Consider the following 27856-nt stretch of genomic DNA (forward strand, 5'->3'; position numbering starts at 1 on the left):
AAAGAAAGAAAGAAAGAAAGAAAGAAAGAAAGAAAGAAAGAAAGAAAGAGAGAGAGAGAGAGAGAGAGAGAAAGAAAGAAAGAAAGAAAGAAAGAAAGAAAGAAAGAAAGAAAGAAAGAAAGAAAGAAAGAAAGAAAGAAAGAAAGAAAGAAAGAAAGGAAAAGAAAAGAACTAATTCAGCATATACACTTGGAAGAGCAATCTGTGCCTCTGGAGTTAGAAGATTAAATATCACTTCTGGGATTTCCACCTATATGACAAGAGGCAAATCACTTAGAATTTCCATTTCCTTGACTAGAAAACAAACAGGGTTAGAACAGATGTCTTCTTGGATTCCTTCTATGATCCTAGGATCTTAGTAGAGGGACAAAGATTGGGATAAATTAAAACTACAAGGTTTTTGGCCTTGTTTCTGTGTAATGAAAAGAGTACTGAACTTTTAGAGAATCAGAGAAATCAGAGAATCCTGGGGCTGGACAGGACAAGAGAGGTCATCTGTCCAACCTCTCACCTTGATGACAGATCCTTCCTTCAGCAGGCAACCTGGCGTCTAGTCTTTTTTAAAAAACCCTTACCTCCCATCTTGGAATCAATACTATATATTGGTTCCAAGGCAGAAGAGCAGGTAAGGGCTAAGCAATGGGAGTTAAGGGACTTGCCCAGGGTCACACAGCTAGGAAGTGTCTGAAGCCAGATTTGAACCTAGGACTTCCCATCCCTAGGCTTGGCTCTCAATCCACTGAGCCACCCAGTTGCCCCTGGGGGTCTAGTCTTGATCTTGCCACCTGCTAAAAACTATGAGGCCTCTGGCAAGCCAATTTTACTTCTATCTGCAAAACAGGGGGGATTGGATTAGATTCACTTTAAGCATTTAATCTTTTGGGGGGGGAGTTCAAATTTCCTATATAACTGAACCAAGAAGCTGACTAGCAGACTCAGAACCATGTACACAAATCATTACTGTCTCGGAGGAGAAAGTCTTAACATTCAGTGACAAAAATAAATAAATAAGTCTATCCAACTTGTCTGATTTTTCAGTTCATGTCTTGTCAACTGACCTAATAAGGCTGGCCTTCCAAGGGCTCCAGGTTACCCACACTTTGGCACAGCTACAGAAACAATAATGAGGCCATTAAATAAAGGAGGCCACAGCATGCCTTTCAAATCACTCTCATCCTTCCTGTCTTTTACATCAAGCACAACAGAATCAACTGTTTCAACATCTTCTTGCCAAAGGTCACAGAAGGAGTCGGTAACAAAACCAGCTGTACAACTATGGTCATGGTACCCTGACTGCATTGACAGGGGAGGCTCTCGGTAAAACAGTGAAAAAGGAAACAAATGCTGTTGTTTGACTTAAGGGAATTTATTCCTTTCTGAGTCAGTGTTTCCAACTTCTTTTCCCCAATCTATACTTCAAAGCAGAGGTGTGTGAGGGGTTTGATGTCCCTGCTATGGAGTACAATAACCCCATCACTATTGCTTCAACTCTCTTTCCTGACACCCTGCATCTTTCACTTGAACATTTCAACAGCAAAGATTTATAGGATTCTTTGCCACCCAACATTTATTTGTCTCACTCCCTGGGTCCTTTTCCTTTAGATTTTAAAGCCCCCTCCTTTTGGGGGGGGTATCACAGACCCTTTGGCAATCCAATAAAGCTTAGGATGCCCCTTCTCAGATTGCTTTCAAATGCATAAAATATATAAAATTACAAAGGAAATTAATTATATTGAAATAAAGGTATAATTTTTCTCCATACAAGCTCAAAGACCCCCCATTGTCAATTTATGGGCCCCTTCAAATATCTGAATATCTCAGACTAAAAACTCCTGCCTGAATATATGAGCTCCTTCACAGTTCTGTCCCTAGAAGTCTCAGATTCTGGGTTAGATGGGGACCTCCAGGTCTTCTAGTCTGACCTGCAGCTGAACAAGAATCTCCATTACAACATTCCAGCAAGTGGTCATCTAGTTTCTGTTTATAGACCTCCAGTGAGGATGAACTCATTATTTCTATTTTTGGACATCTCTAACAATTAGGAAGGGTTCTCCCCCTACCCCCACCCCATATATTAGGCCTAAATCTTCTTTGTGGTAATTTTTTCTTGATAGATTTTTTCCTTTCCTCTTCTCTATCCTTCTCTCCTGGAAATCTAATCCACTTGCAAATTAAACTATAACCTCTAAAACAGATCACTCCTCTATGAAGTGGAAGTCTAAGGAGATCTTGAAAATAACATCATGTACCCTCTTTAGCCACTATTTAGAGGGCAAGGAAACCATCTTTAAAAGGGAATATATTTATTGAGAGAGAGAAAGATGTGGAGCAATGTCTCACATCATGGGAGAGAGGCAGAGAGAGAGAGAGAGAGAGAGAGAGAGAAAGAGAGAGAGGGAGAGAGAGAGAGAGAGAGAGAGAGAGAGAGAGAGGTGTGACCATGCTACAGGCTGTAAACCCTTTGTCCTGCAGGGAGGAGGGGGTGGAGGGACAAGCTTTCTATTGGGGTTCTAGGGGTATTGATCTTGGAGATATTAATAACTGATTATTATTAATTATTATTCATTCCACCTCACACACTCCTAATACAAATGACCAATGCCAGCTCAGATTCTTTCAAAATGGTACCAGACATTTCCCCAACTACTGATGGCCGTTTCTCTTGGATGTCCTGCTGACACCTCAAACTAAACAAAGGACTAACACTAGATTCATCATCTTACTTCAAAATACCTCCCTCTCCTTAACTTCCTTATTTCTGTAAATGGCACAGTTTCTTTTCCAATTTCCCAAAGCCTTTCAATCACCTTTAACTCTTTTCCTTCCTCCTTCACATCCAAATGGTTGCTAGGCACTGTGATTCTGCCTCTGTACACTTTTACATCTGTCTCTTCCCACTGCCATCACTCTAGTTGAGGCCCTTATTACCACTTAACCTAAATTATTGCAACAATCTCTTTAACTGATCCTAGAGCTTTTTGAGTTTTATTAATATGCTTGATACTCAGTAAATATCTGGTATCGTTATCAGAAAAGACACTAATATTTGGAATGCAGTGATCTGAGCTCTGCTCTTTTCTCTGACACTTAGCAACTGTGTCATCCTAGGCTAGTCATTTAACCTGTCAACCTGAGCTTCCTCAAATGAAAAATTGAAATATTACAATAATATATTATTACCTGCCTTGCAGATTATATGTGAATGCAGTTGTCATAAAGTATATATATATAGCATGCAATTGAGAGCCATCCTGACATGATGAACCTCCAAAATAATGATAATTTTCTTTATTATTAAAACTCATGTTAATTATTAAACTCATGTTTAATCTACATTTAGACTGAGGATCTCTAATGTTGTTGCCCATGTTTTGTATGTTTCCTATGGTAATTGTATACGGCATGCTTGCATTCATCAGGAAATTGTATTAAATGTTGCCATCTCCCATCATGATGCCTCTTCTCTCTTTTTTTAAGCTCCAAAAGTTTTCCAATATTTTACTTTTTAACAACTCGAAGCACAAGCCACATGAAAAGATTCATCTTTTTTATATTTTTGAACTTTTTAAACCCTTGTCTTTGCTCTTGAAATTGATACTATGTACTAGTTCTGTCAACCTGGAAAAACACAGAATCGCCAAAGTAGTTACAAAAGAACAAGTCTTTAATCAGACCAAGGAAGACAAAAGAGTTCTTTCGGCCACCACACAGAGTCATGCACACACAACATCCCAAAGAGGTAGGCTCTTGAGATTCTGGGAATGTTGACTCTAGGAAAATGCACCACGGAAGGAGAATCTCCATTTTGGGAATTTCCTTCATGAGAATTTCCATTGAACAGAAGAACTTGGGGTCTTAAAGATACTTTGGGAAGCACAGGAAAGGAAGGACAACTGACCCTTTAGAAAGAGGCTGTAGCCTGAGGTTTGGGTATCTGGGAGAGGCCCAAATACAGTGAGAGAAACTGAGGAACCAAAATAGCCATTTAAGACCATTAGGACATGGAATTGGGGTCCATTATTCAGTCTGAAACTGCTAGCCTGAGATTCCCTTCAGGGTAGATTCTCATGGGATCAGGGAATACTTGTTCAACTACAAGTACTTGTTCAAGTACAAGCTTTGGGGTCTCCAACTTACAAGCCAATCCTAAAACTTGGGGTTCATCGGATCTTATTAGGCTATAAGTTTGGGGTTTCTAGATTCCATGCTGACAAGACTTAAATATCTATCACTCCTATTTAGGGTGCTTAATGAAGTTATTGTTCAGTCTGGGAGGCTAGAAGGCAAGTTCCCATAGAACAAAGGTAAATTTGGGATTTCATAAAAACAAGGTATTCAGTTCCAAGGCAGAAGAGGGGTAAGGGCTAGGCAAAGGGGGTTAAGAGACTTGCTGAAGTTTTACACAACTACGTGACTTAGCCCAGTTTGAACCCAAGAAAGACCTCCCCTATCTAGCCCGGGGCTCTCAATCCACTGAGACACCAAGCTGCCCCCAGATTCAACCTTTATAAGATGGAAAGTTCTGCACAATGCTTGTGCTTGCATAAATCAACATTCTTGAAATTTCTTTAATATTTTATGTTCTGAGTAACACCCTTGTCCACAAGTTTAACTAATGATTAAACAATATGCTGCTTAAACTTGCCCTCATCTTCATCTTTCCTCATCAAAAATTTAGACTCCAGACTTTCCATCCCACATTTTTTTTTTGCCCAAAAACAAATCTCCAAATCAGTTTCCAGTCACGTCCACACCAAGCCTGCCTCCAGCTCCCCTCCTCCTAGGTGTAGTCTTCTACTAGAATTAAAAAGGGGCAGCCAAGGTGGGGCAATGGATAGTGTGTGTGGCCTTAAGTCAGGAAGATCTCAGTTCAAATACAGTTTCAGAAACTTTGTAGCTGCAATGACCTTGGACAAGTCACTTAACAGCTATCATAGTTTCCTCAACTAAAAAACAGGGATAATAGTATGGATCTGTGTTAGTATTTTTTTAAACTCTTAGCATAGTGCCTGGCACACAGTAGTCACTTTATAAATGCTAGTGATGATGATGGTATATACTCCAAGGCAAGGACTGCCTTCTCTATACGTTTGTATTTGTATTTGTAACTTCAGCACTAAGCACAGTTATTTACTTAATAATACTATGTTTAGAATTCCAGACCTGGAGTCACAAAGACTCATCTTCTGACACTTACTTGCTCTGCAATCCTGGGCAAGTCACTTAACCCTGTTTGCCTCAGTTTCTTCATCTGGAAAAACTGAACTCGAAAAGAAATGGCAAACCATGTCAGTATGTCTTTCTCTTAATATGGGTGACAAATTCTCCACACTATGGTCTTTATGAATTGCCTTGTGGTCAATCCTTTGATGGTGAACCTCTTTGCATTGGGGTGGGCTTAAAGCCTTTAGAGACAGGTAGGACTTGTCATAGCTTTCATTCTGCTATTGTGGTCTTTGGGTTGGGTCACCCCTGTGTCACTAATCAGATTAAACTGCAGCTGACTGCAAATGAATTCTTCAAGGCCACCTTTCAAGATGGGGTTACCTTCTCAACTGAGCATACCTGCTTTTATAGTATTCAGATATTTTATAGTGAATTAAACCGCATTTGTTGATAGGTTGTTTTGTGAAAGGCTAACATTTTTAGCCACTTCTTCTATGTTACAGTTCACAATTAAATTTCAAGTTATTTGAGGTCAAGGAGTAACTTTAAAAAAGTTTTTACATCATTGTCATCTTTGGATACAGTATTCACTGAATCTACTCTTTTAACAAAAGAAAAACTGGTGAGCAAAAACAATTAATGGGGTAGCCAGGGACGGGCAGTATAGACAACATTCTGAAAGGCAAGAACTATTTCATTTCTTTGCCTCTTTCCAAAGGGACTACAGTAAAAAAACTAGTTTCCTGCCATCTGAACTCGACTCCTGTTCCAGACTTCCATTCTGACTGGTGAGTTTTCACTTTATCTAGCCATCTCTTTGCCCATAATCAGGGGTTTGTAGTTGTCAACATGGACTCTAGAGACCCCCAAACTTGTAGCCTAGTAAGATCTGATGAACCCCAAGTTTTAGGATTAGCTTGTAACCTGGAGACCCCAAAGCTCGTCTTGATTCCCTTCAGGGTGGATTCTCATGGGAATAAGGACAAGCAATTGTATGATGAACATTTATGAATGACTTAGCTATTCACAGCAATTCAGTGATCCAAAACAATCCCACAGAACTGATAATGAGAATACCATCTGCTTCCAAAGAAAGAATCAATGGAGTCTGAATGCAGTTTGAAACATCGCTTTGATTCTTTACTTTCTTTTGGTAGTAGTGGTGGCATGGGAAATTGTACCCCCAAATTATAGAAGTATTTTAGGCCAAATTATAAGTTGGAAAACTCCTTCGATCCCTTACATCCTTGTGACTATTAACCCTAAACATCTGATAAGACCCTGAGAGGATTTGTCCTTTAGCTTTTGAGATGCCTTTGCCTCAATACCATTGGGTTGTAGCTAGGCCATCTTTCAGTCTATGAGGGTCACCCCCTATGTCTTCGGGCAGATCCCCTTCAGATGACCAACCCGTCCCCACCTCCTGAGTGCATACCCAGGTATCAACTGTTGTAAAGTGTATAAAGACCCCAGACTTGATGTCCTTCTCTAGGAGGCAGCTTTCCATCTATGCTGTCCTCCCAGCCGAATTCAACATGAATTCCAATTTAACAAATTTCTCTTTTTATTTCTAAGGCTACGTTTTGGAGTCTTGCATTCTTGCATAGAGTACCCTTCCTGAACCCAGGGGGTTCACCTCAAGCCCCCCACAACAGTGGTTGCTCCAAATTCTCTTCCACAAAAGGATTAATGTGGGAAAATGTTTTACATGACTACATGTGTAAAATCTACATCAGATTGCTTATTGTCTCTAGGAGGGGAGGGAGAGATAGTGAGGGAATTTTGAACTCAAATGTTTAAAAAAAGCATATTAAACTTGTTTTTATGTAGAATTGGGGGTATAAAATATTATTAAAAACAATAATAAAAGCTTTTTCCATTCATTTCACCATCCATCTACCCATTTGACACAGAATATTCTGAAAGTTGGTTTCTAAGTCAACTGGTAGGAACTGGGGATGCATTATACTACTAAACTAAAATATCCATTTGTATAAGAATGTTTCTATTTGAGAATAAATACACTCAGAATTCCAACTGGAATTCCAAAATGGTAGCTCCCCTCAGCTAAAGTAAAATATGGGACTACTGGTACTCTTACCTCCCACAGACAGGAAAGGGGGAATGAACCTCTATGCCCTCCTTCCCAGTTGCCAATGGAAATGGTTTCCTTGCCTTTGAAATGGGACTCCTGCAAAATGATGAGTTTGGTAGAGGGAAGAGAAAGGCAAAGCCAGCAGCTCTTAAATGCTACTCTCTCTACTCACCATCCCTATCTACAACATACAAGAACTATTGGTCCTGATGTGGACTGGGATGGGGAGAGTTAAGAAGCTTCAGAATAGGAAAGAAGAGTTTCCTGTTAGAAGAAAACTCCTAGTTGGCTCTGAGTCAGCCCCCCCCCAGCCCTACCCCTTCTCTTTTCTTTTTTCTCTCAGGTCCTAGGGTCTTGCCACCACCTGTTGCTTCCAATCTCGACTTTTATCCTTCCCCTCTTCCTTTCTCCTACCTCCAAATTAGAATGGAGCAAAACCTTTCTCATTTTCCCATTGATCTTTCCCCAGAAGGTGGTGTACATAGAGTATGGTTGGATTTTTGAAAGGTTTTTTTAATGGCGGATAGCAATAAATTCACATGCATAGCTGAGTTATCCAGAGGGAAAATGAGAAAGGTATGGGTAGGCTTTCATAAATGATTCCTCATCACAGATCACATGTTTAGGCACACAGTTGTTTTCAGCATGTTGGGGGTTGTTCCTTCTGTGGAGGATGTAAAACAAGAACAAGAATTATACAGATTGAGAAGCCATGATAGGTTGTAATAGGTACAAATTACAGATAAAAAGATATGTATAACAAATTATTTCTTTTGTGTTTCTATCAGTTCTTTCTCTAGAGGTGGACATTTACAAGTCATTCTTCAAATATTAATTCTGTATCTGTATATAATATTCTCTTCATTATACTCATTTCATGTAGGTCTTTCCAAACTTTTTTCTTTTAACCCATATCTTCTGTTTTAGAATGGAAACTAAGAACTGATTGCAAGGTAGAAGAGTGTCAAGGGCTACATATTTGGGGTTAAAGGACTTGTCCAGGGTCATACGATAGGAAGTGTCTAAAGTCATATTTGAGCCCATGACCTCCCAACTCCAGCCCTGGCTCTCTATATTCATTAAGCCACCTCAATTGCCCGAATATTATACATATTTTTTTAAAAACAACTCTGTAGACCCCTTTCTAGAATCCTTTCTAGAAGGAATATCCACAGACAAAATTAAATTGTTTTTGTATAACAAATCTAGTAATGCTAAGATTAAAAGGGAAACAACTGGGAAAAATATTTCTAGACAGTTTCTCTGATAAAGCACTCATTTCCAAGACATAGAAGAAGGAATTGATTCAAGTTTTTTAAAAAGTTATTCTTCAATTTCTAACTGGTTTAAGGATATGAAAAATGAGTTTTCAAGGGGAAAAAACCCAGGCTATCAATTCAATGTGAATGTTTAGTTGGTCCTTCCACCATCAGATATTATGCTAGTTATTTAAGGCAAGGAGGGTATAAAATAAAAAAGCAAAACAAAAACAAAACCATTTCCTGCCCTCAAGGTGTTTATCTACCAGAGGAAGAATACAACTTGTATATAAAAAGTAAAAGGGAGAGCTAGTTAGTCATGAAAACTGTAGACTAGGAGTAACAGGTGCAGGGGGTGGGTGTATTAGTAAATGTTTTAATAATGGGGGTGTGTGTATGCACCAGGTATTTAAGTTTAATCTGCATTATTAACATTTTCTCCATCACTTCCTTGAATCTAGACAATCAACAGAACAGTAAATGAAGCTCTCCTTTGTAGCACTGATTTTTGAGGTGTGAGTATTCACACTTAAAATTTCAGTCAATTCTCTCTGGCAGTTCAAGTGACCCTACGAAGAGGTGGCATCTAAATTGTAATTAAGAATGTCAAAGAGATTTCAGGTGCGTTGTATCATTTAGGTATAGTCAAGAAATGGTAATAGGAAAGGAATAAAAAAGAATTCTCTCTCCCAAGAACTGACCACATTGCCCATTCTCTTTTCTCACTGAGTTCCTCTAAGACAACAGTGCTAATGGAGGGCCTTTTTATACAGATGACTGAACTTAATAATCACCTACATTTCAAAAGACAACAAGGGGCAGCTGGGTAGCTCAGTGGAGTGAGAGTAAGGCCTAGAGACAGGAGGTCCTAGTTTCAAACCCGGCCTCAGCCACTTCCCAGCTTTGTGACCCTGGGCAAGTCACTTGACCCCCATTGCCCACCCTTACCAATCTTCCACCTATGAGACAATACACCGAAGTACAAGGGTTTAAAAAAAAAAAGACAACCAGACAAGCAGGCTATTCTAGGCATTTGGGGTGGGGCAAGACCCAGGCTCTGGGGTGACAAGCACAAGGACTGAGAGGTGATGATATGGAACAGGGGACTTCCAAATCAGTTCTGAAGCTGGAATAGTAGCCAACATTGGTGGTTAAGAAATCAAGAGTAGTTTATTCTCTGCTCCTTTCCTCTCTATTGCCCTAAGATGAATCAAAAAACAAAAACCAAAAATATTCCTGGAATTACTTGAGGAAAAGGGGAGGACAATAATACCTAAGAGCAGCTGCAGAAAGAAAGGAGCTTCCATGGCCACAGAAGGAGTAGTAGTGACAAGAAGTCAGGAATATTTTGGTAGGAACCACCTGGAAGGGGTTGAGACAGTACAGCACCTTTCCCTGCCAATCACTCCACGGTAGGATAATTAACAAACACAGGAAGTGGCAGCCCCTGGATTCTATAGATCCTGAGACAGTCAGCATTTGAATTGTTACTGATTAGCCAGAACAGATGTTAGTCCAAAGAATTATGCCAAGACCATTTGTTAATGGAACATACACAATTTAAGGTCAAGTTAGTTAAGAAGGTAGTTTAAGATTAAGAAAAGTTAGTATCTCCAGTCCACAAAGCCCATTCATTTCTAAAGGTTACTGAGACTGGGGATGGTGGAAAATAACTTGGAATGATATTGCAAATTCCCTACTTTAGTTTGAAGATATAAAGGTCCCGCAGTCAGATTTGTTCATTTCTAGGAAAAGAGAACTAATTTAAGTAACTTCTGGTAAAACAGAAAGATTTTGAAACTGAAATGACAGGAACTCTGAATCAGATCTCCCCATTCTGTGGAATGAGAGAAACAGGCAAAATAAACTTAAAGATTCTTGCCTTGCTTGCTGATGTAATTTTTTCTACTGGAGCTTTTCAAACAATATTTATTAAACACCTACTATGTGCCAGACACTGTGCTAAACACTCTCCTCCCTCCCCCTACACTGCTTTTCATTTGGGTTTTCCTGTGTTTTGAAAGATTCCCCTGCCTCCTTCCAATTTTATTTTTCTTTCATATTTTTTTCTTTTTGATCTGTTTTCACTCCCTTGTTTTCTTGTAGGAACAGCCAGCCCCACCATGTCTTTCTCTAGTTTATTTGTTCCTTTTGTTTTTAGTGTTGCCTTTCTGGCAATTATTACCTGTGTGATGAGATACCAGTTCTGATTCCTTCCCTCACAAGCACTCAGGGAGTTCTCTACCCAGACTGGAACACCCCACTGGAACTTATACTGGATGTTTTATCTGAAGGGCAAATAAACAATTCCCAAAGTATTAGCAGGAACTTCTAAACTTCTCTTTTAGAATGCTAAACCAGGGATAAGAATTACTTATACAGCTTTCAACTTCCTTGTTCAAAGGAAAACAAAACTAAGAAAAAAATACTGAAAGAACAGAATATAATTATTAATCAGGCAGCAGTGAATGAATAGGGCATTGCATTAGTAGATACCTGGAGAAAGGAAGGGATTACTGACTTAGCACAGTTGTCTGGCATATATTAGGTAGGTAATGTTTGTTGACTAACTCCTTATAAAACTTTCTCCTCCCTATAAAACTTTGTGAAGAACAAAAGTGGAGTAAGGCTAAATGGCACAAGTGGATAGTGTCGGGTTGGAGTCAGGAAGACTCAGATCTGGCCTCAGATACTCACTAAACTGTGTGACTGAATAAATCACTTAACTGTAGTTTGCCTCAGTTTACTCATCTGTAAAAAGAGCTGGAGAAGAAAATGGTAAACCAGTCTAAGAAAATCCCAAATAGGGTCATGAAAAGTTGGATATAACTGAAAAAGGCCTGAACAACAAAGACTATAAGAAAAGGGGCCGCTTAGGATCCTGACATAGGTGAGCAAAAAAACATGTTGCATAATTGTCATTGTCTTCCTGGTCCCCGATTCTCTTTGGAACTAGTGAAAATAGAGGAGAGTCAAGGGAAAACCAGAGGCCAAAACATCCCAAGAACAGAAGGAGAGGGAGTGTGAGAGGGGGCATGGCTCCATTAATTTCTGTTTTATCAGAAAGCAGCAAGATGCATTCTTTTACAGCAGAATGAGAATAAGCTCTGACGTCAGAAGACATGGGTTCAAATCCTACCTCTGGCAACTATTATCTGTATGACTTTAAAGCTACAGCTTCCCTTTCTGTAAAATGAGGAGGTTGGACCAGCTGGCCTCTGAAGGTCCTTCAGGCTCTAGACACATCTATGATTGTGTGTATTTGAAGGGTGAATGGTAGCTGAATTTTGTATGTAAATCAAGGAACATCTTCTGAGCCAGCCCAATAAGTCCTGGCTGTCCACAATTCTCTGACTTTGAATGCCCTGTCCTGGTACCCTTGGAGAAGCTTAAACATGCACGGACAAACTTCTTACTCATTTGGACAAACATCCATCACTGCAGATACAAAAAAAGGCATTAAAAAGAAAATCTAGCTGGTATAACAGTATTAAGTTTTATATTTTGGTTTCCACATATTTTAAATTGTTCATAGCTCTCCTACTTTTAGAAAGAGCATTAATTAGGTCAATATACTGGTTAGCTTGCTTATATTTCCCCAGTGTATGGCTATAACATAGAATCACTATAATTATTTTTAACTGTACCAAGAATATCAGTCTCCTGGGGAATTTTTAAATTTACCTGTGGAGGTGGCATCGAAGGATCTCACCTGAACAGAGGAGTTACTGAAAAATAGCCCCTACCAAAAAAGTTAAGAAGCCTCCTATGGGGACCACCCTAGGCAAAAAAGGGCATTTATAAGTGTAATTCATATGGCTTTGCTGACAGCGAGATCGTTCTATGGACTAGATACACTATCTTAATAGAAGCTGAGCTGAATACTGAGCTAGTGAAAAGTAACCTACAGATACCCCTCATGGGACCAACTGAACCACCTTTTTTTTACTAAACCTTTTTTCTTACTAAGTCAGTGACATGGGGCCATAGTGAGAGAATCACTATTTTTTGAAGAGTTAATTCCAAATTTGCAGAATGAAGGCGGGCTGGGCCAAATAATCACTAAGATCCCTTCCAGCTCTAAATCTATGAATCTTTGAACTTATTTTCAATGAAATTCTTTATATCCACAGAGTTCTAATTTTGCCATTGTGACTGCTGGGTACTTAGATGCTAAAAATCAAAGTGTGAGCTTATTAGAAAAGACTCCAAAATACATATTTTGGGCCAGGTCCTCACAGCTCATTCGAAGCAGAGAATCAAGCAATTATCCAATTAATCTGAGGCATTCCATATAAATAATTCAAGAAAATGATAATTTTGGAGGGTTGGGATAATCCTAAAACCCAAACCAACTTTTCTTACAGCATCTTGTGATCCTTAAGACTTTGGATAGTCAGGGGAAGCGCACTCATTTGGAATGAGAGGACTTCAAATCCTGCCTCCATCACTTGGTACCTACATAATTCTGGGAGAATCACAATTTCCCTGAACTTCAGTTTTCTCATCTATAAAATGAGAGTGATGGCCTGGATCATAGATGTCAAACATGAGTCCAGGCATCCCGAGTGGAGCCCAAACCAGGTTAAAACAAGATTGGGAGATACTGAACTAAATACATTTAAATACAATGAATATTGTTTGTTCAGTTATGTCTGACTCTTCATGACCCTATTTTTTTTTTTAGCAAAGATATTGGAGTGCTTTGCCATTTCCTTCTTCAGCTCATTTTACAGATGAAGAAATGGAGGCACACAGGGTTAAGTAGCTTTCCTGGGGTCACAGAGGAAGTTAAGTCTGACTCCAAGCTCAGCACTCTATCCATTCTACTGCCTAGGTGCACTAAAAAGACAACAGAACTCACATAACGTCTGTATATGGTTTGTAGCAAAGCTAAATGTTAATAGAGCACTTTAGACACCTCTAAAATGATTCCAACAACAAAATAGAACACTTCTGAATAGATTCCACCTTTCACTTTTAGTTCTAGAAACTTTGCCAAGAAGCTGAGATTATTAAGAGCAATAATAATAATACACAAAGGTTTGCATAATATCTTTCTCATAGGATCCTTGTAGAGTTGAATACACAAGTCATATCCTAAAGTTCTCATCGATACCACATTACTTCTCACTTTCTTTTGCTTCTCCACATTGTTTGGAGAGTTTACAAAAGGATGCTCTGCCAAAATGAGAGAGTAGGTTGAAAGGGTTTTCCTACCAAGAAGAAAGTAAGTTTTTGTTCCTGTTCCTTTTGATTCTGTTTATTGGAACTTATTTATAAGCCTAAGATAGGGTTTAGAGGGCCTGTAGAGTAGTGTAAGTCCAAGACAGAATCATTTCATACATAAGCAACATCTACAGCCCGTAAGTTTGACCCTAAATATCTGCCTTATTTATATATTTATTTCTGTCACAGACTGAGTGGACTTAGGAAAAGAAGCCAAGCAAAGCCTACATTGTGGAATTTTTAAGGGCTCCAAAGTTTATTTTTATTCATTTATTTTGGAATTTTCTTGATGAATTTTTCTTTCTTTTATTTTTTAAACTCAAAGATATTATTTCCCTAATCATCTGTAAGAAAATTTTCAACATACATTTTCCAAAATTATAAGATCCAAACCATCTCCTTCTTTCCCCCCATTCAGAGATGGTAAGCAATTTGATCTGGGATATATATGTATCTTCAGGCAAAACACACTTCCATATTGGTCATTGTTGTAAGAGCACACTCACATAAAACTCAACCCCCCCCCCAAATAAAAATGTAAATACGATGACATGAAAGATAGTATTTTTTTGATCTGCAAACATCCAACTCAACAGTTATTTCTCTGGAGGCAAATAGCATTCCTAGTCATAAGTCCTTCAGAATTTTGCCACATCCCCTCCAACATTTACCACTATCCTTTTCTGTCACATTGATCCGATCTGATATGTATGAGGAGGTATATCAGTGTTGTTTTAATTTGCCTTTCTCTAATCATGAGTGATTTGGAACTTTTTTTCATATGATTACTGATAGCTTTGATTTCTTCATCTGAAAAATGCTTGTTCATAACCTTTGACCCATTTCTTAATTGGGGAAAGATATCTGCCCAATTTAAAACAAAATAATAGTGTAACAACTGCAGTAGCATGCTTTTTATATCTTGGTCAGTTCATCCACATCACAGATCATTATCCTCTTAGATCTATAGTATTGCTGAATTTAATTTTTGTATTATTGCTATGTTAGCAAATTAATGTAATATCCAGTTTAGCAAAAAATATACATATATTAACCAATATTTTTGACAATACCAGCCTTTGCATATGCAGGAAATCCCTGACTTACATGCATTTAACAGTCCCAAGAAACTTCTTTTTGCATATATTCTTTTATTTCACCAATGACCACTTGGAAATGTTGTGGTCACACAGACCAGAGAAACCTCTATTCCCTTTGAGGGACTGACATTTATAATTTCCCTTTCTTATCTGCAACTGCAGACCAGAGGAAAATGGAAAGATGTCGATATATTTAATAACATAATGATCTGATAATCAATAAAAACAGGTATTATTGATAGCTTTTCAAGGTTTGCAAAGTTATCTAATTTGAGCCTCACAACAACTCTCTGAGATAAGTGCTATTATTACAATTTAACAAAAGAGGAAACTGAGGTAAAGAGAAGTTAAATGATTTGCTCAAGATCACATAGCTAGTATGTAAAGTAGGATTCAAATTCCTAATTCTAAGTCCAGCATTTTGTCACTACACTATCTTGCTCAAGCAAGTGATAAAAATTTTTTTGAATATTGAAAAGGCAAATATTTTGTTTGAATAATATAAGTACAACTAGAAGAGGAAAATGAGTGGTAAAAAAACTTGATTCTTTAATAAAAGTCTGATAATTAATATATAAGAAATTGAGGTAACATATGAACAAGTGCTAAGTTCCCACACCACACACAAAGATTTGGACAAAATTTCAAAAGAAGAAATTCAAACTATCAACCATAAGAAAAAAGTTTTCTAAATTACTACTAAGAAAAATACAAATTGAAACAATGTTGAAGTATCTCATATCTGTCAAACTGTCAAAGATAATAAAAGATAAAAAGAGTCAATGCTAAAGGATAGAAACTAAGGGAAGATAGACACTGTAATGCAGAACTGAAAGTGTTATGAACTGGTCAAGACTGTTCTAGAAAGCAAATCTGCATGGAAAATTACTAAGCAATTCATACCCTTTGACCTAGAGAGCTACTATAGAGTAAATGCCCTAAGAATGTCAATGGCAGGAAAAAAAAAACAAAAACCCAAATACACCAATATGATTCATCTTAGGGATTTACATAATAGCAAAAAGCTGGAAATAAGTCTTAGTTACAGAGAATTTCATCCCTCATCTTGGAATCATGGTTACAGAAAATTACACGAAACCATCATATTTGTTCACTATATTATATGTGTGGAATAAAAAATAAAAATAAAATATAGTAGGGAGCTGGTTGAAAGCACACTGATCAGTTGAAGGCTCAAAGCTTATTTGATAAAATTATAAAACATAAGGTACAAACAACAGCAACATGAAGATTTTTGCTACTTTTCTTTATAACTTAAGAGAACCTCCTTTTAAAGAAATTATCCTTTCAGACTTGGAGTGGATTATTTTGTACCTGATAAAGGATGTACGCCTCAAGTAGCTTGCATCTTTAGTGGGCAATTCAGAAGACTATTGCAAGTATAAAAAAGGGGACATTATAGGCAAGACAGTTATTGATGCTAGCTAAAAGAATCACCTACAGTATGGTCTATAATGGCAAGTCAGCCAGTTCTGCAGACACACTCTCTAAGGAATCATCTCTTCCAGCCGAGATATTTCTAGCAGTCAAGAAGAGTGCCCCTGTAGAACAAGGACCAGGTTCTAGAGAAGGAACTGCCCTTTACCTTTTCTACCAGGGCACAGGCACTGCTAGTAGGAGGATGGAAGGGTTCTTCCTTCTCCCTCACCCTCACCTCCATTTCAAATGGTGTCTTGCAATGGAACAACTCACCCAGTAGGATATTCCTCAACCAGCCAAGAGCAGAACCTAGAGAGTACAGCTGGGATACAGAGATGCTGTGCCTGGCAATGAGAAGAGACAGACAGCCCAATGGTAACTGAGATCAGAAGGAAAAGCATGAGACACTAAGGAAAAGAGAAAGAATATCAGGCCCTGTAGTTCCAGAAGTAAGTGTTAATTTGGTCACACATATAACTCCATGTATACTTTTCTACTACTATAGTCTAGCTATGTGCCTACTGATGTTACTTATTTTGTTGTTGAATGTGTGCTCCAGGTTTATGGAAGGACTATTTTGTAGCTTCTGTTGTTACTGTGCCAGTAAAGGAAATATCTTCCCCTTGAGCTAATGGTATCAACTGGCTTACTATTAAAAGTAAACACACCAGTAGGGGCTTCCTATGCTAACAAGTATTAGGAATGTGGATCCAAAGAGTGCCTTAAACTTGAGGTAAGTGAATCTGAGTGGGGGTGGAAGGAGTGGTACAGAGAAAGCACTACCAACATATTTATTTAAAAAATCTAAAAATGATTTCCAGGGCTGTTACCAAAACAAAATCAAATAACATTCTTTTTTTTGTAGGTTTCTTTTATTAACTCATTTTTAGGACCATGAATCTTTCAAACTACTGGAAAGAAGCTTTCTAGTTTTCACATTTCATCTCTGGTATTACTATCTATTATACTACCCCAAGGTTAACAGAGATGAAACCTTGTGCAAGAAAACTCAAAAACTACAATGTCTTATCCATTTAAATGATAGGTTTATTTTTCTCAAGAATATTAAAACTGTACCATCTTTAAGTCTATAGCAAATGAAAAATAACCACCAAATGCATGTTGTCTTTGCTATAGAAATATACAACACAAACCCAGACTATGCTTAACTATTTAAAAAAATGTTAGAATAATTTTAATCATCCCTCTCCAGAAAGCAGTAAATACATTAGTTGAACAGTCAAGTCAGCACCTAGAAACACTGATGTGTCAGAACTTTCTGAAATTCTAGAAGGAAATTGTAAGATAGTGAATATTTATACCAAGCTTAGTTACTAAGGTGACCCTATTCTTTTCTTAAAAAAAAGTAAAATCTTATTTTTAGAACTCTAAGGAAAACCACCAACAGATTTTTCTTAAGACTTTTTTTTAAAGGAGTTTATTTACTTTCCAACTGAACAGAATAAACCTAAGATAGAAGAATTCTTCTGGCACTAGGGATTGTATAAATAAAAGAATGTCATTTCCCAAAAACATTAGATTTTTTTTGAGATATAATAGTTTAACATGAAATGTATTCACCAACAATGGTTTTCTTAATTTGGAAAGGAAATTTCTGAAATGACAACCATCTAAATACAATTCAAAACTCACAATAAGTTGACTCTTAGTCTACCTTTCTGGCCCTATCTTCTACTACTTCTTTGGCCTCTGGAACATTTATGCTTCCCAGATATGTCAAAGTGGTCCTGACTCCATGTACTTGCTCCTGCTATTTACTCTCTGCTTAAAATACTTTCTTTCCCACCATCTCCATCTGTTGAAATCCTGCCTATCCATCAAAGGCCTAAACCAAATATGATGTCTTCCTTAAATCTCAGCCTCAAATTATCTCCTTCTACTTCTTATTAGGATTCACCCGACATTTGTGAAATGTGCAAATCATAGCAGAATAGCATACTTGGGAGTCTCTGACACTCCCTATTTGTGTAACCACGGGCAAGTCACAACTTCTCTGAGTCTCAGTTTCCTGATATGTAAAATTTGAATCATGAGATCAAAGATTTAGAGCAGAATGGAACCAGTCTCCGAGTTTTCGGGATCTTCACTTTATGGTAGAGATGGGATGGGGAAAGAGGGTGCTATCAGAGGGTTTAGACTGTACTCCTGATCCAAATTTTGACTCTTACCAGGTTGAGCAATCCTGAGACGATCCAGAACTGGAGGACAAAATGTCCCAATCAAAATGTCCCTATGAGAGTTGTTCATACTTGATCCACCAGAAGAAGGAAGAGAAATGGGAGAAAGAGCACCCAGAAGAAGTTGTAAGGCTAGGTTATTGACCTTCAGCTTAAGTAGTTAAGTGATAGTTGGGTGAAAAGATTCCTATGTTCTAAAGTGATAAAATGATTCTTTCCTAGTTTATTCTTAAGCAGTTTATTCTTTCTGGGGAGATGCTCAACAACTCCTATAAGCCTTTTGTGGAGGACTCATCCTGACTGTGTAAATAAATTCCTCATCCTCTAGGGCCTTTTATCATTGTGGTGCTGAGGAATGAAATTTGGAACCAGGTAAGAGAGGAGACAACATTTTATTTCACAGGGCTGTGAGCAAAGTGCTTGGCAATTCTTAAAGTGATTAAACTGATAGTTAAATAAGATCTATCTATCAGCTTTACAAATCTTAAAGAGATCTGGTCCATCCTTCCTTCCTACCTACCTACCTACCTACCTACCTACCTACCTACCTACCTACCTACCTACCTACCTGTCTGTCTGTCTGTCTGTCTACCTATTTATCTATCTGTCTGTCTACCTATTTATCTATCTGTCTGTCTATCCTTCTATCTGCCCCACCAGTCCACCAGTCCATCCGCCCATCTGTCTATCTATCTATCTGAGTTATCTCTTATAACATTTGAAAACGCAGACCCATCTTATTTATCTTTGTATCTCCCCTACCATCTTCAAGATCCCATTAGTCCTTAGCACACAAAACCAATTAATCAATGTGTTTATTAAGTATATGCTGTACTATAGCCAGGTGCTACAGCAGGCACCAGGGATGCGATACTAAACATTGAAAAGTCTCTGCCCTCAAAGAGCTGAGATTCTATGACTGAAAACATGTAATTAAACAAGTAAATACAAAAAAGATTTAAAAAGTAAACTTTACAAAGGCAGTATGACAACAGATTGAGAACGTGCCTCTAACCCATCTCTGTCTGACTTCAAGTCCCTCCTTTGACACAGTAATGGCTAAAGGGACTCTGTAAAAGTCACTCAAGCTCTTAGTGCTCATCAGCTCTCCAAGATGATACACCGAAGAGAACCTACTAACCTGCATCGATGGACAGAAGTTCCTCTCCAGAATTTAGAAGAAATCACAAGTCTGTATTAAAAAACAAAAACAACAAAAACACACAACTGGGAGAGGGACTGAGCACTAGCAAATGAGGAGACACAGAAAGGCCTCCTAATAAGAGGCAACTAAATGAATTAAGACAGACTAGACTCCATAATCGTAGACCTAAGAAGGGAGAGCATCCGAGACAGAAGTACAATACAGAAAGTTGGAGACAGAATGTCCTATACCAGGAATAAAGGGGTATAGAATGCATGAAGGATAAATTGCATAACAAGCCTGGAAAGATAGGCTGGAGCCAAAAGGTTTTAAATGCTCAACAAAAAGCTAGAACAAAGCTTTTAAATGCTAAACAGTGGAGTTTGTATTTGACCCTAGAGGCAGGAGAAAAGCCAATGGAGATTATTGCACGGGAAGTGACCTGGGCTTTAGGGATATGGATTTCAGCAGCTGTTTGTAAAATGGACTTCCTGGAGAGGAGAGAGATTTTGAGACAGAAAAACCAATGAGGAGGCTACTGAAATGATTCAGATAAGAAGTAGTAAGACTTGAATAAGGGTAATGGCTGTGTAAGTGGAGATGGGAATGAATTCAAGAGATGTGAAGACAGACTTGATCAGCCTCAATGACTGACTGGATATGAAGTATGAGAGTAAGTAAAGAGTTGACTGAGGTTGTAGACTTGAGTAATTAGACACCCTCAACAGATTTAGGAAACTTAAGAAATGGGGTGGGCTTCGGTGTGTGGCTAGGTGATAAAAAATGGTAATGTGTTTGGAAGTACTGAGTTTGAGGTACTGAGAGGACATTTATAAGGAAATGTCCAATAGATAAGTTGGTAATGTGAGACTAGCAGTCAGATGAGAGACTAGAGACAAAAAGAGCTGGAATATAGTTGTGGGAATCATTGGTCTAGAGCAGTGATTCCCAAAGTGAGTGCAGCAATCCAGGAGGGGCGGTGATGGCCACAGGTGCATTTATCTTTCCTATTAATTGCTATTACAATTAAAAAAAATAATTTCCAAGGGGCTAAGTAATATTTTTTCTGGAAAGGAGGTGGTAGGCCAAAAAAGTTTGGGAACCACTGATCTAGAAGTAAGATTGTAGAGAAATAAGGGCTTCCCAGGATAGAACCCTCAGGGTGAACCCACCTAAAAGGAGGTCAAAGATAATGATCCAACAAAAGTCACAGAGAAAGAAAGTATCCTGGGGAAGAGGGTGGTCAATAGTGTCAAAAGACATAAACGTTAAAAAAAAAAGAGAGATGAAGACTGAGCAAAGATCATGAGATATAGTAATCAAGAGATCACAGATCAAAGAGATTTAGAAATGGAAAAAATCTTGGAAGCCATTTACAAATAAAGAAACTGGAGCCCTGAGAGGTTAAGTAAAATGGAATTGGAACTGGAATCTTCCTGATTCCAAGCCCAGAGTCCTATCCACTACACCATGCTTTGTTTGAGTGAATGTTTGTTGAGAGAAAAAGTGCCAGTATAATCTAATATTCTGACAGAAATCCATTTACTCCCAGCATCGTAGGACAGAAAGGATCATGGTACTCATACTCTTAACAGCCCTTTAAGTGCAGGATGAGACATCCACCATTGCCCCTCTATTCCTTTAAAATCTTGCAAAACTGATGAGATACCTAGGCTTCTGATTTTGGGGGAGAAGTCCAGGCATAAAGAAGCAAAGGAAGGGCTTTTAATTTTTTATTTTTCTTTAGGAACATTGTTAATTAGCGTTTCTATTAGTTCTTTTAAAATGATACCATGTAAGAAACTTAAATCCAAAAGACAAAGTTTCTGAGGGAGAGTGACTTACTCAATTGGTAATGGAACTGTCAACAGGGAATCAAGAAACCCCAAACTTGTAGCCTAGTAAGATCTGATGAACCCCAAGTTTTAGGACTAGCATGTAAGTTGGAGACCCCAAAGCTTGTACTTGTTCCCTGTTCCCGTGAGAATCCACCCCGAAGGGAATCTCAGGCTAGCAGTTTCAGACTGAAAATGGACCCTAAACTAAAAGACAATCCCCCTCAGGTGGGGCCAAGCCCAAGCCAAGTGACTCTTCTGATCTCCAAAAGCCTCTCCCACTGTATCACACACTCCTTTTTGAGGCTGGAACTCAGGACCTTCAGCTTCAGGACTGCCAGTGCCGCTAAAGAGTCATTTGGCTTGGGCTTGGCCCCATCTGAGGGGGATTGTCTTTTAGTTTAGGGTCCATTTTCAGTCTGAAACTGCTAGCCTGAGATTCCCTTCTGGGTAAGGGAACAGGGAATCAGTACAAGCTTTTTTTTGGGGGGTCTCCAACTTACAATCTAGTCCTAAAACTTGGAGTTCATCAGATCTTAGGCTGCAAGTTTGGGATTTCTAGATTCCATGTTGACAGAACCTTTATTTAATGCAATATTCAAATTTAAATAGATTCTATAGGGTAAAAGTAACCAATATACCCATTTCCTCCTATTGGCAAAGTTTAAGTAGAATCATCAAAAATGCAAAATTAAGAGCCAAGAGCCTTAGAGAAACTGTCTGTGTCAATTTCTCAGAGATAGAACTATAATTTGCTGACTGGAGGGAGATATTGTGAAATTACAGTTTAAAGATATAATGGTTACTGGCTACACATTTATAACTAATACTCAAAATAAGTGGAGTTTATATATGTCAAAATGCCATTCCCTCAAACTTCAAATTATATCTCTAAACAGGCCTAGGAATGGCAATAAGATGGGAAATGTGCCTTACTAAGAAAAGATTCCCAACAAATGCCCTTTAGATATTTGTCAGAATAACCCTTCTCATACTCAGCATGCCTTATTTTCATTGTAGAAATTTGAAAGGTTTCTATGATGCTATTATATATTAATAGCTAGTATTTACATGGATTAAGGTTTATACAAAATGCTTTCCTCAAAATAACCCCGAGATAAATAGCATATTTTTATCCACATTTTACAGATGAGAAAATTGAGGTAAAAGGTGAAATGATTTGCCCTGAATCATACAATTAGCTATCAGGCACTGAACTCACCAGGTAAGTCTGGATCTTTATGTTCACAAAATTTTGTCAACACTTTTTAATTTATAAGAAAAAGGAGCCCTGTCTTGAAGACACCTATCACAGTGTCTGGAAGTAACCAGCATTTAAAAGTTATTTGCTACCGTATACATTAATTACTTAATACAATATTTTTATCAGATAATATCACACAAGCTTAATCAGCAAACCTGACTCTGGGTTGTTTCCAAATACAAATCAACCCTCAGAGGCCAAACATTTGCCACTATATATGATCAAAGAACCATAGAATTTGAGCTGAAAGGGGTCGTAGAGGTGGGTCTACTTCAAAACACTTATTTATAGATGAAGAAACTGAGGCTCAGAGAAATAAAGCTTAAGGCCATTAAAATAGTAATTAAGAGAATCTGGACTTGAATCCAGGTTATCTGACCCCAATTCTACTGAGACTCTTCAAAAGAACATTGTACCAATTTTGTAGGTAATTCTAGAAGAATATAAAAAAATAGGAATCAATATACATTTATTAAGCATTATTAAACATCTACTATGTTCCGGGAACTCCACTGATTTTAGAGCAGAAAGGGGCCTAACATGATATTTTTATCCCAACTTCATTGTATGGATGAAAACACTGAGTTTCAGAGAGAAGGATATTGCCCAAAATCATATAGTAAGTCAGTACCAAAACTCATTTGCAAACTCAGGTCTCCTGATCTTAAATTCAGGGCTCTTTTGATTATACAATAAAAATACAATTACTAAACATTACTGTTAGGAGTAGAAAGGGGGGTAGCTGGGTACCTCAATGGATTGAGAGTTAGGCCTAGAGACCGGAGGTTGTAGGTTCAAATTAGTCCTCAGACACTTCCCAGCTGTGTGACCGTGGGCAAGTCACTTGACCCCCATTGCCCACCCTTGCCACTCTTCCACCTATGAGCCAATACACAGAAGTTAAGGGTTAAAAAAAAAAAAAGGGTAGAAAGGGACCATTCATTTTACAGAGGGAAAATGAAGTCCAGAAAGAACCTACCAATTCCTACTCAACTGCTAATGACAATCTGTGGATGAAGTCACATAATAAGACTAAAGTCTTGTATAAATTTGGCTCTACACAATTTCACCGGTCCCTTCTCTGAAAAATTCTAAAAATTTTTTTTTTACCTTCATGATTTACTCCTTATAAAACTTCCTGCAGTGACCATTCAAAAACCTCTCAATCCACCCACACCACCCATTCCCAGATGCCTCTCAAGCAGAGGCCTCCTACTTCACCAAGAAAATTAAAGCCATGCATTGTGGAGGGAGAAGGAAAGAGAAGGCTGGAAGAACTGGGGCCAGCTCTGCAAGTGTCACTTTCACTGATGCCAAACCGGTCTCAGCAAGAAGGAAAATCATGACACTGTTCTTATAGTAACCAAGGACCAAGGCCTACCATCTTTTTACTGGTTACATTGGAAGAACTAATCAAAACCTTCAGGTTGAGGAACTGCAAATCCCATAAACCCATGGCTTTCTGCTACCTTGCCAAGTTGTCCTGGAATGGAGGAAGTAACGGAGCGGAGTGCCTTACACATTCACTAGAAAGTCTTATAAAAAAAGGCAACTTGGAAAAACTTCCATGGGCCAAGTTCAAGGGCAGACTTCAGAGGGACCGGAAAAGGCCACTATCTCTCTTTTTGTTATGGCCTAAAGACACCAGAAGGCCTAAAGGACTGAGCCTGAAAAGTTTCTTTTGCCTTGAATCCCTCTTATCTTGCTCCCATTTCCCCAGAAACTTATACAAATTAAAATGGGAAGGCCTTATATGAGTTCAAATGTGAAATGATAAAAGGTTCATTATCTTAAAAATTAGCCTGTCTGGCATTTTTGCAAAAAATCATCTAATTCCCCAAACCTTATTTGGAGAGTGACAGGCTTGGATTAGGTGATTTCTAAGGTTCCTTTTGCCTGTAAAATACTTATAACTACTAAGATTGGCCTATGTGTCTAACTGCACTGCAAAAAAGGGAACTCTATCCCAGACCTCTTCTTTACTCTTTTAAGTTTACACTTTTAAATAAATCTATTGATACAGATACAAATATACACAGAGGACAGATAGCCAACCTCAAAATGTGGGGAGAAAGGAAGGGAAGGAGGGAACACTAGCATCTGAATCTGGAAGAAAAGGAAAGATTTTCGAAGTCACAGATTTGGAAGAAGGCCATGTCAGACACTGGAGGTGGTATAACATAAATGTAGAGAAGCAGAAGTAAGCAAGGCAAGATCAATAAACTATAACATAGCTGAACTGAAATGTGTTATGTAATGAGTAACGCTGTGAAATAAGATTGGAAAAGCAGACTGAGATCCTTGAAGGACCCTGAATGCCTGCGGTAAATGTTTGCTGATCAATTAGAACAAATTTATGCAAAAGTCTTATTAGACTCCCAAAATAACTGCTTTGAAGGGGGCAGCATGTCTCTGGATTCATGGCTTCTGTTTTTTGTTTTGTTTTGTTTTGTTTTATTTGACAAATCACTAGACTGAGTCTATAGAGAACTATATAAAAGTGCTAAAAGTTAAGTATTTTTAGAAGCTTAAAAAAATAAATGCAAGAAAAAACCTGAGAGATGAAAATTCTCTTATTATACCACTTTACAACACTTAAAAAGCAGGTCATGAGATATTCGAGCACTCAATGACTACTAGGGTAGTTAGAACCCTTGGAAATGGACAGTATCTTTATAGCCCTAAGTGAAAGTTAGTGCTGATTTACAGATGGAATATGGCATGTTTAGAAAGAGTGAAAAGTATATGCTATGGGCCCAAATAAATGGAAAGCAGAAGTCCTGACTTAGATGAGGAAGAGCATGACTGCAGAAATGGCACAAAAGTTTTACACCAAAATGACAGAGATCTTGAGTATTCAGAAGTCCTGATTCTAGACAATGTTGCACAACAAATGGAGCAAATTTTCTTTTAAATGATTAAGCACATGATCAGTTAAATAAAAAAAAAAAGTATGAAGGATCTGGCCAAGGTAGACAATAAACCAGATCCTTACTTTAAGTGATCCAGGACTACCAATTCATGGTTATCTGCCAAATTCAGAAAAAAACGTCCATTTTGTCTGATTCGCTGAGATAATTTGAGCAAAGGCAGGTGTTTCACCTAAACTGTCTGGGCAATTTTGCAAGTTTTCTCTCCACTCAACTTTGATTGGGTAGAACTAGCATGAATGTAAACAAAAAATGTTGAAGACTGAGTAGGTCTAGGAATTTACAACAAAACATTTGAGTTCATTTATTTCAAAGTAGTTTTTGTTAGCTTGCTGATCAAGAGACACTGCATTTGGGTTAGATGACTCATTCCCCAGTAATCAGAAGTCTTATACTAGCTGGCAAAGAGCAGACAGAATTTGCAAGTAGAACTGGATAACAACAGTGGACTGCAGTACCCCCAAAACACTTAAGCAGGAAATGGACAAAAAAATCTTCAAAGAACAGCAAAACAACAACCCAAACAGTGGAGAGATAACAAAACACTGGCGAGATAACAAAATGAATTGGTCATTGATTTCCACTGTCCTCAGGAATATTTTTCATTAACTCAGGATTGTGGTAATATAAGAAAAAAATTCACAACAGCAAACCCCTCCTCCCCCGCCCCCCAAGACAAGATGTCCGTATTGTGTACCGGAGCAGGAAACAACTTACTTTTCTTAACTACGACGATGAAAAGGTGTCTGGGCATATTGTTACACAGCAGTTTTCCAGAGACTCCTAAAATCTCACTTTTAAACTGAATTATTTTTCTTCACGCTTGGCCTTCTGATTCCTTCAAACTGTAAATGGCTTGGCTCATTATTACTTACTGAGAAAAATAAAAACTGTAGAGATGGAGAACCTAATCCCTACTCGCACATCATAAAACTGGGCAAGCAACACGTTTAGCTTTTCCAGCCTACTTCATCATCTCGTTTCCAAATGTGCGCCTTCGACATATCCTCCAGTAAACACTAACCGGGATCAAATGCTATAAAGGTTTCTTTTCCTTCTCATCTTAACTCCTAACTTTGATCACATACATCTGCTCCCCAAACCTCGAATCTCATCAGCGAAAACCCCCATCACCCTTGCATGATTAAGGACAAGCCACGCAGCCCAGTCCGGTACAATTCATCAACAACTGGCTCAAGTTGAAGGTCCGAATGGTCCTTTCGGAACCCCAATTTCCATCCTCTCCTACAACACTCTCCCGGTTCCCAGTTTTGCACTCTCGAGTTAGGGTATGGCTAACAGCGGTGCCCAGGAACACCGCCAGATGCCGAACTTGCTCGAAAAACTTAAGAGCCAACTTTAGGCTGGCGAGATGCCCCCGGGGAAGGCTCTAGCAGTCCGGGGGTCCCTGGGGCTCCGCGTTTTAAGGGTTGCTCTACTTACTCAGGTCTTGGCTATGAGCAGCTTCCAAAAGGAACAGCACCTGCAGCGCAGCCACGAGCAAGGGAGCCGAAGTCGCTACGGCGGAGAGTCTCATTGTTCCGAGGCAGGCCAGCCGGCCGGTCGTGAGGGGAACAGAGAGTGGCGCGGGATCTGCGTGGAGGCTGCGGCCAACGCCAGTCCTCGCTCCCCAGGCGCTGAGCAGAGCCCGCAACGTGGACCTTTCCGCCTCTCCTGCGCGCTGCGCCGGCTCCGCGATAGCTGCCTGGCTCGCTCGCTCGGTGCTCCCTCTGGATGACCAAATAGGGTCCAGGAGCCCCCGAGCCAGGAAGGGGGCGGGCAACGAGACCAGCCGGAGAACCTGCGGAGGGCGGGCGGGGAGGGCGAGATGGACGCGGGGCGGGGCGGAGCGCAGCGCTGCGGGGGCCCAGCGCGCAATACTGGGCGTGGTGAAGGCTGGCTCCTCCGCTTCCCTGCGGAGGCAGGCTTCGAGCTCGGGAACGTGGATCGGGGAGCCTGGAGCCACCGCTGTTTGATTGCTCGCATTCATGTGTGCTTACATGCGAACGGTTTCCCTTCTTTTCGGAAATGGCCATTTTCGCTAGTTTAGATAAAAATCAACGTAGGTTTCTTGCGCGTGGCCCGAACTCGGCCGACTTGGAGCGCTCTGAGGAAGAGGAAGTCTTTGAAAAGTAGTTTTCACTAGGGCTCACTTTGGGGTGGGGGAGTGTTTGAGTGGGGTGCAATAGAAAGTGA

At 39.0% G+C, this 27856-nt stretch overlaps 1 protein-coding gene across 1 annotated transcript in view; it reads right to left on the reverse strand.

Annotated features, from left to right (window-relative positions):
• TMEM123 (transmembrane protein 123) overlaps nt 1-27650 on the reverse strand; it is an 81016-nt gene extending 53366 nt beyond the window's left edge. Inside the window, exon 1 of the mRNA XM_044669006.1 lies at nt 27104-27650. Within this exon, the coding sequence (XP_044524941.1) occupies nt 27104-27650 (547 nt within the window). The remainder of the gene's footprint in view (nt 1-27103) is intronic.
• Nucleotides 27651-27856: the final 206 nt, after the last annotated feature.

Source organism: Gracilinanus agilis, chromosome 3, assembly GCF_016433145.1.
Source record: "Gracilinanus agilis isolate LMUSP501 chromosome 3, AgileGrace, whole genome shotgun sequence".
Taxonomy (NCBI): Eukaryota; Metazoa; Chordata; class Mammalia; order Didelphimorphia; family Didelphidae; genus Gracilinanus; species Gracilinanus agilis.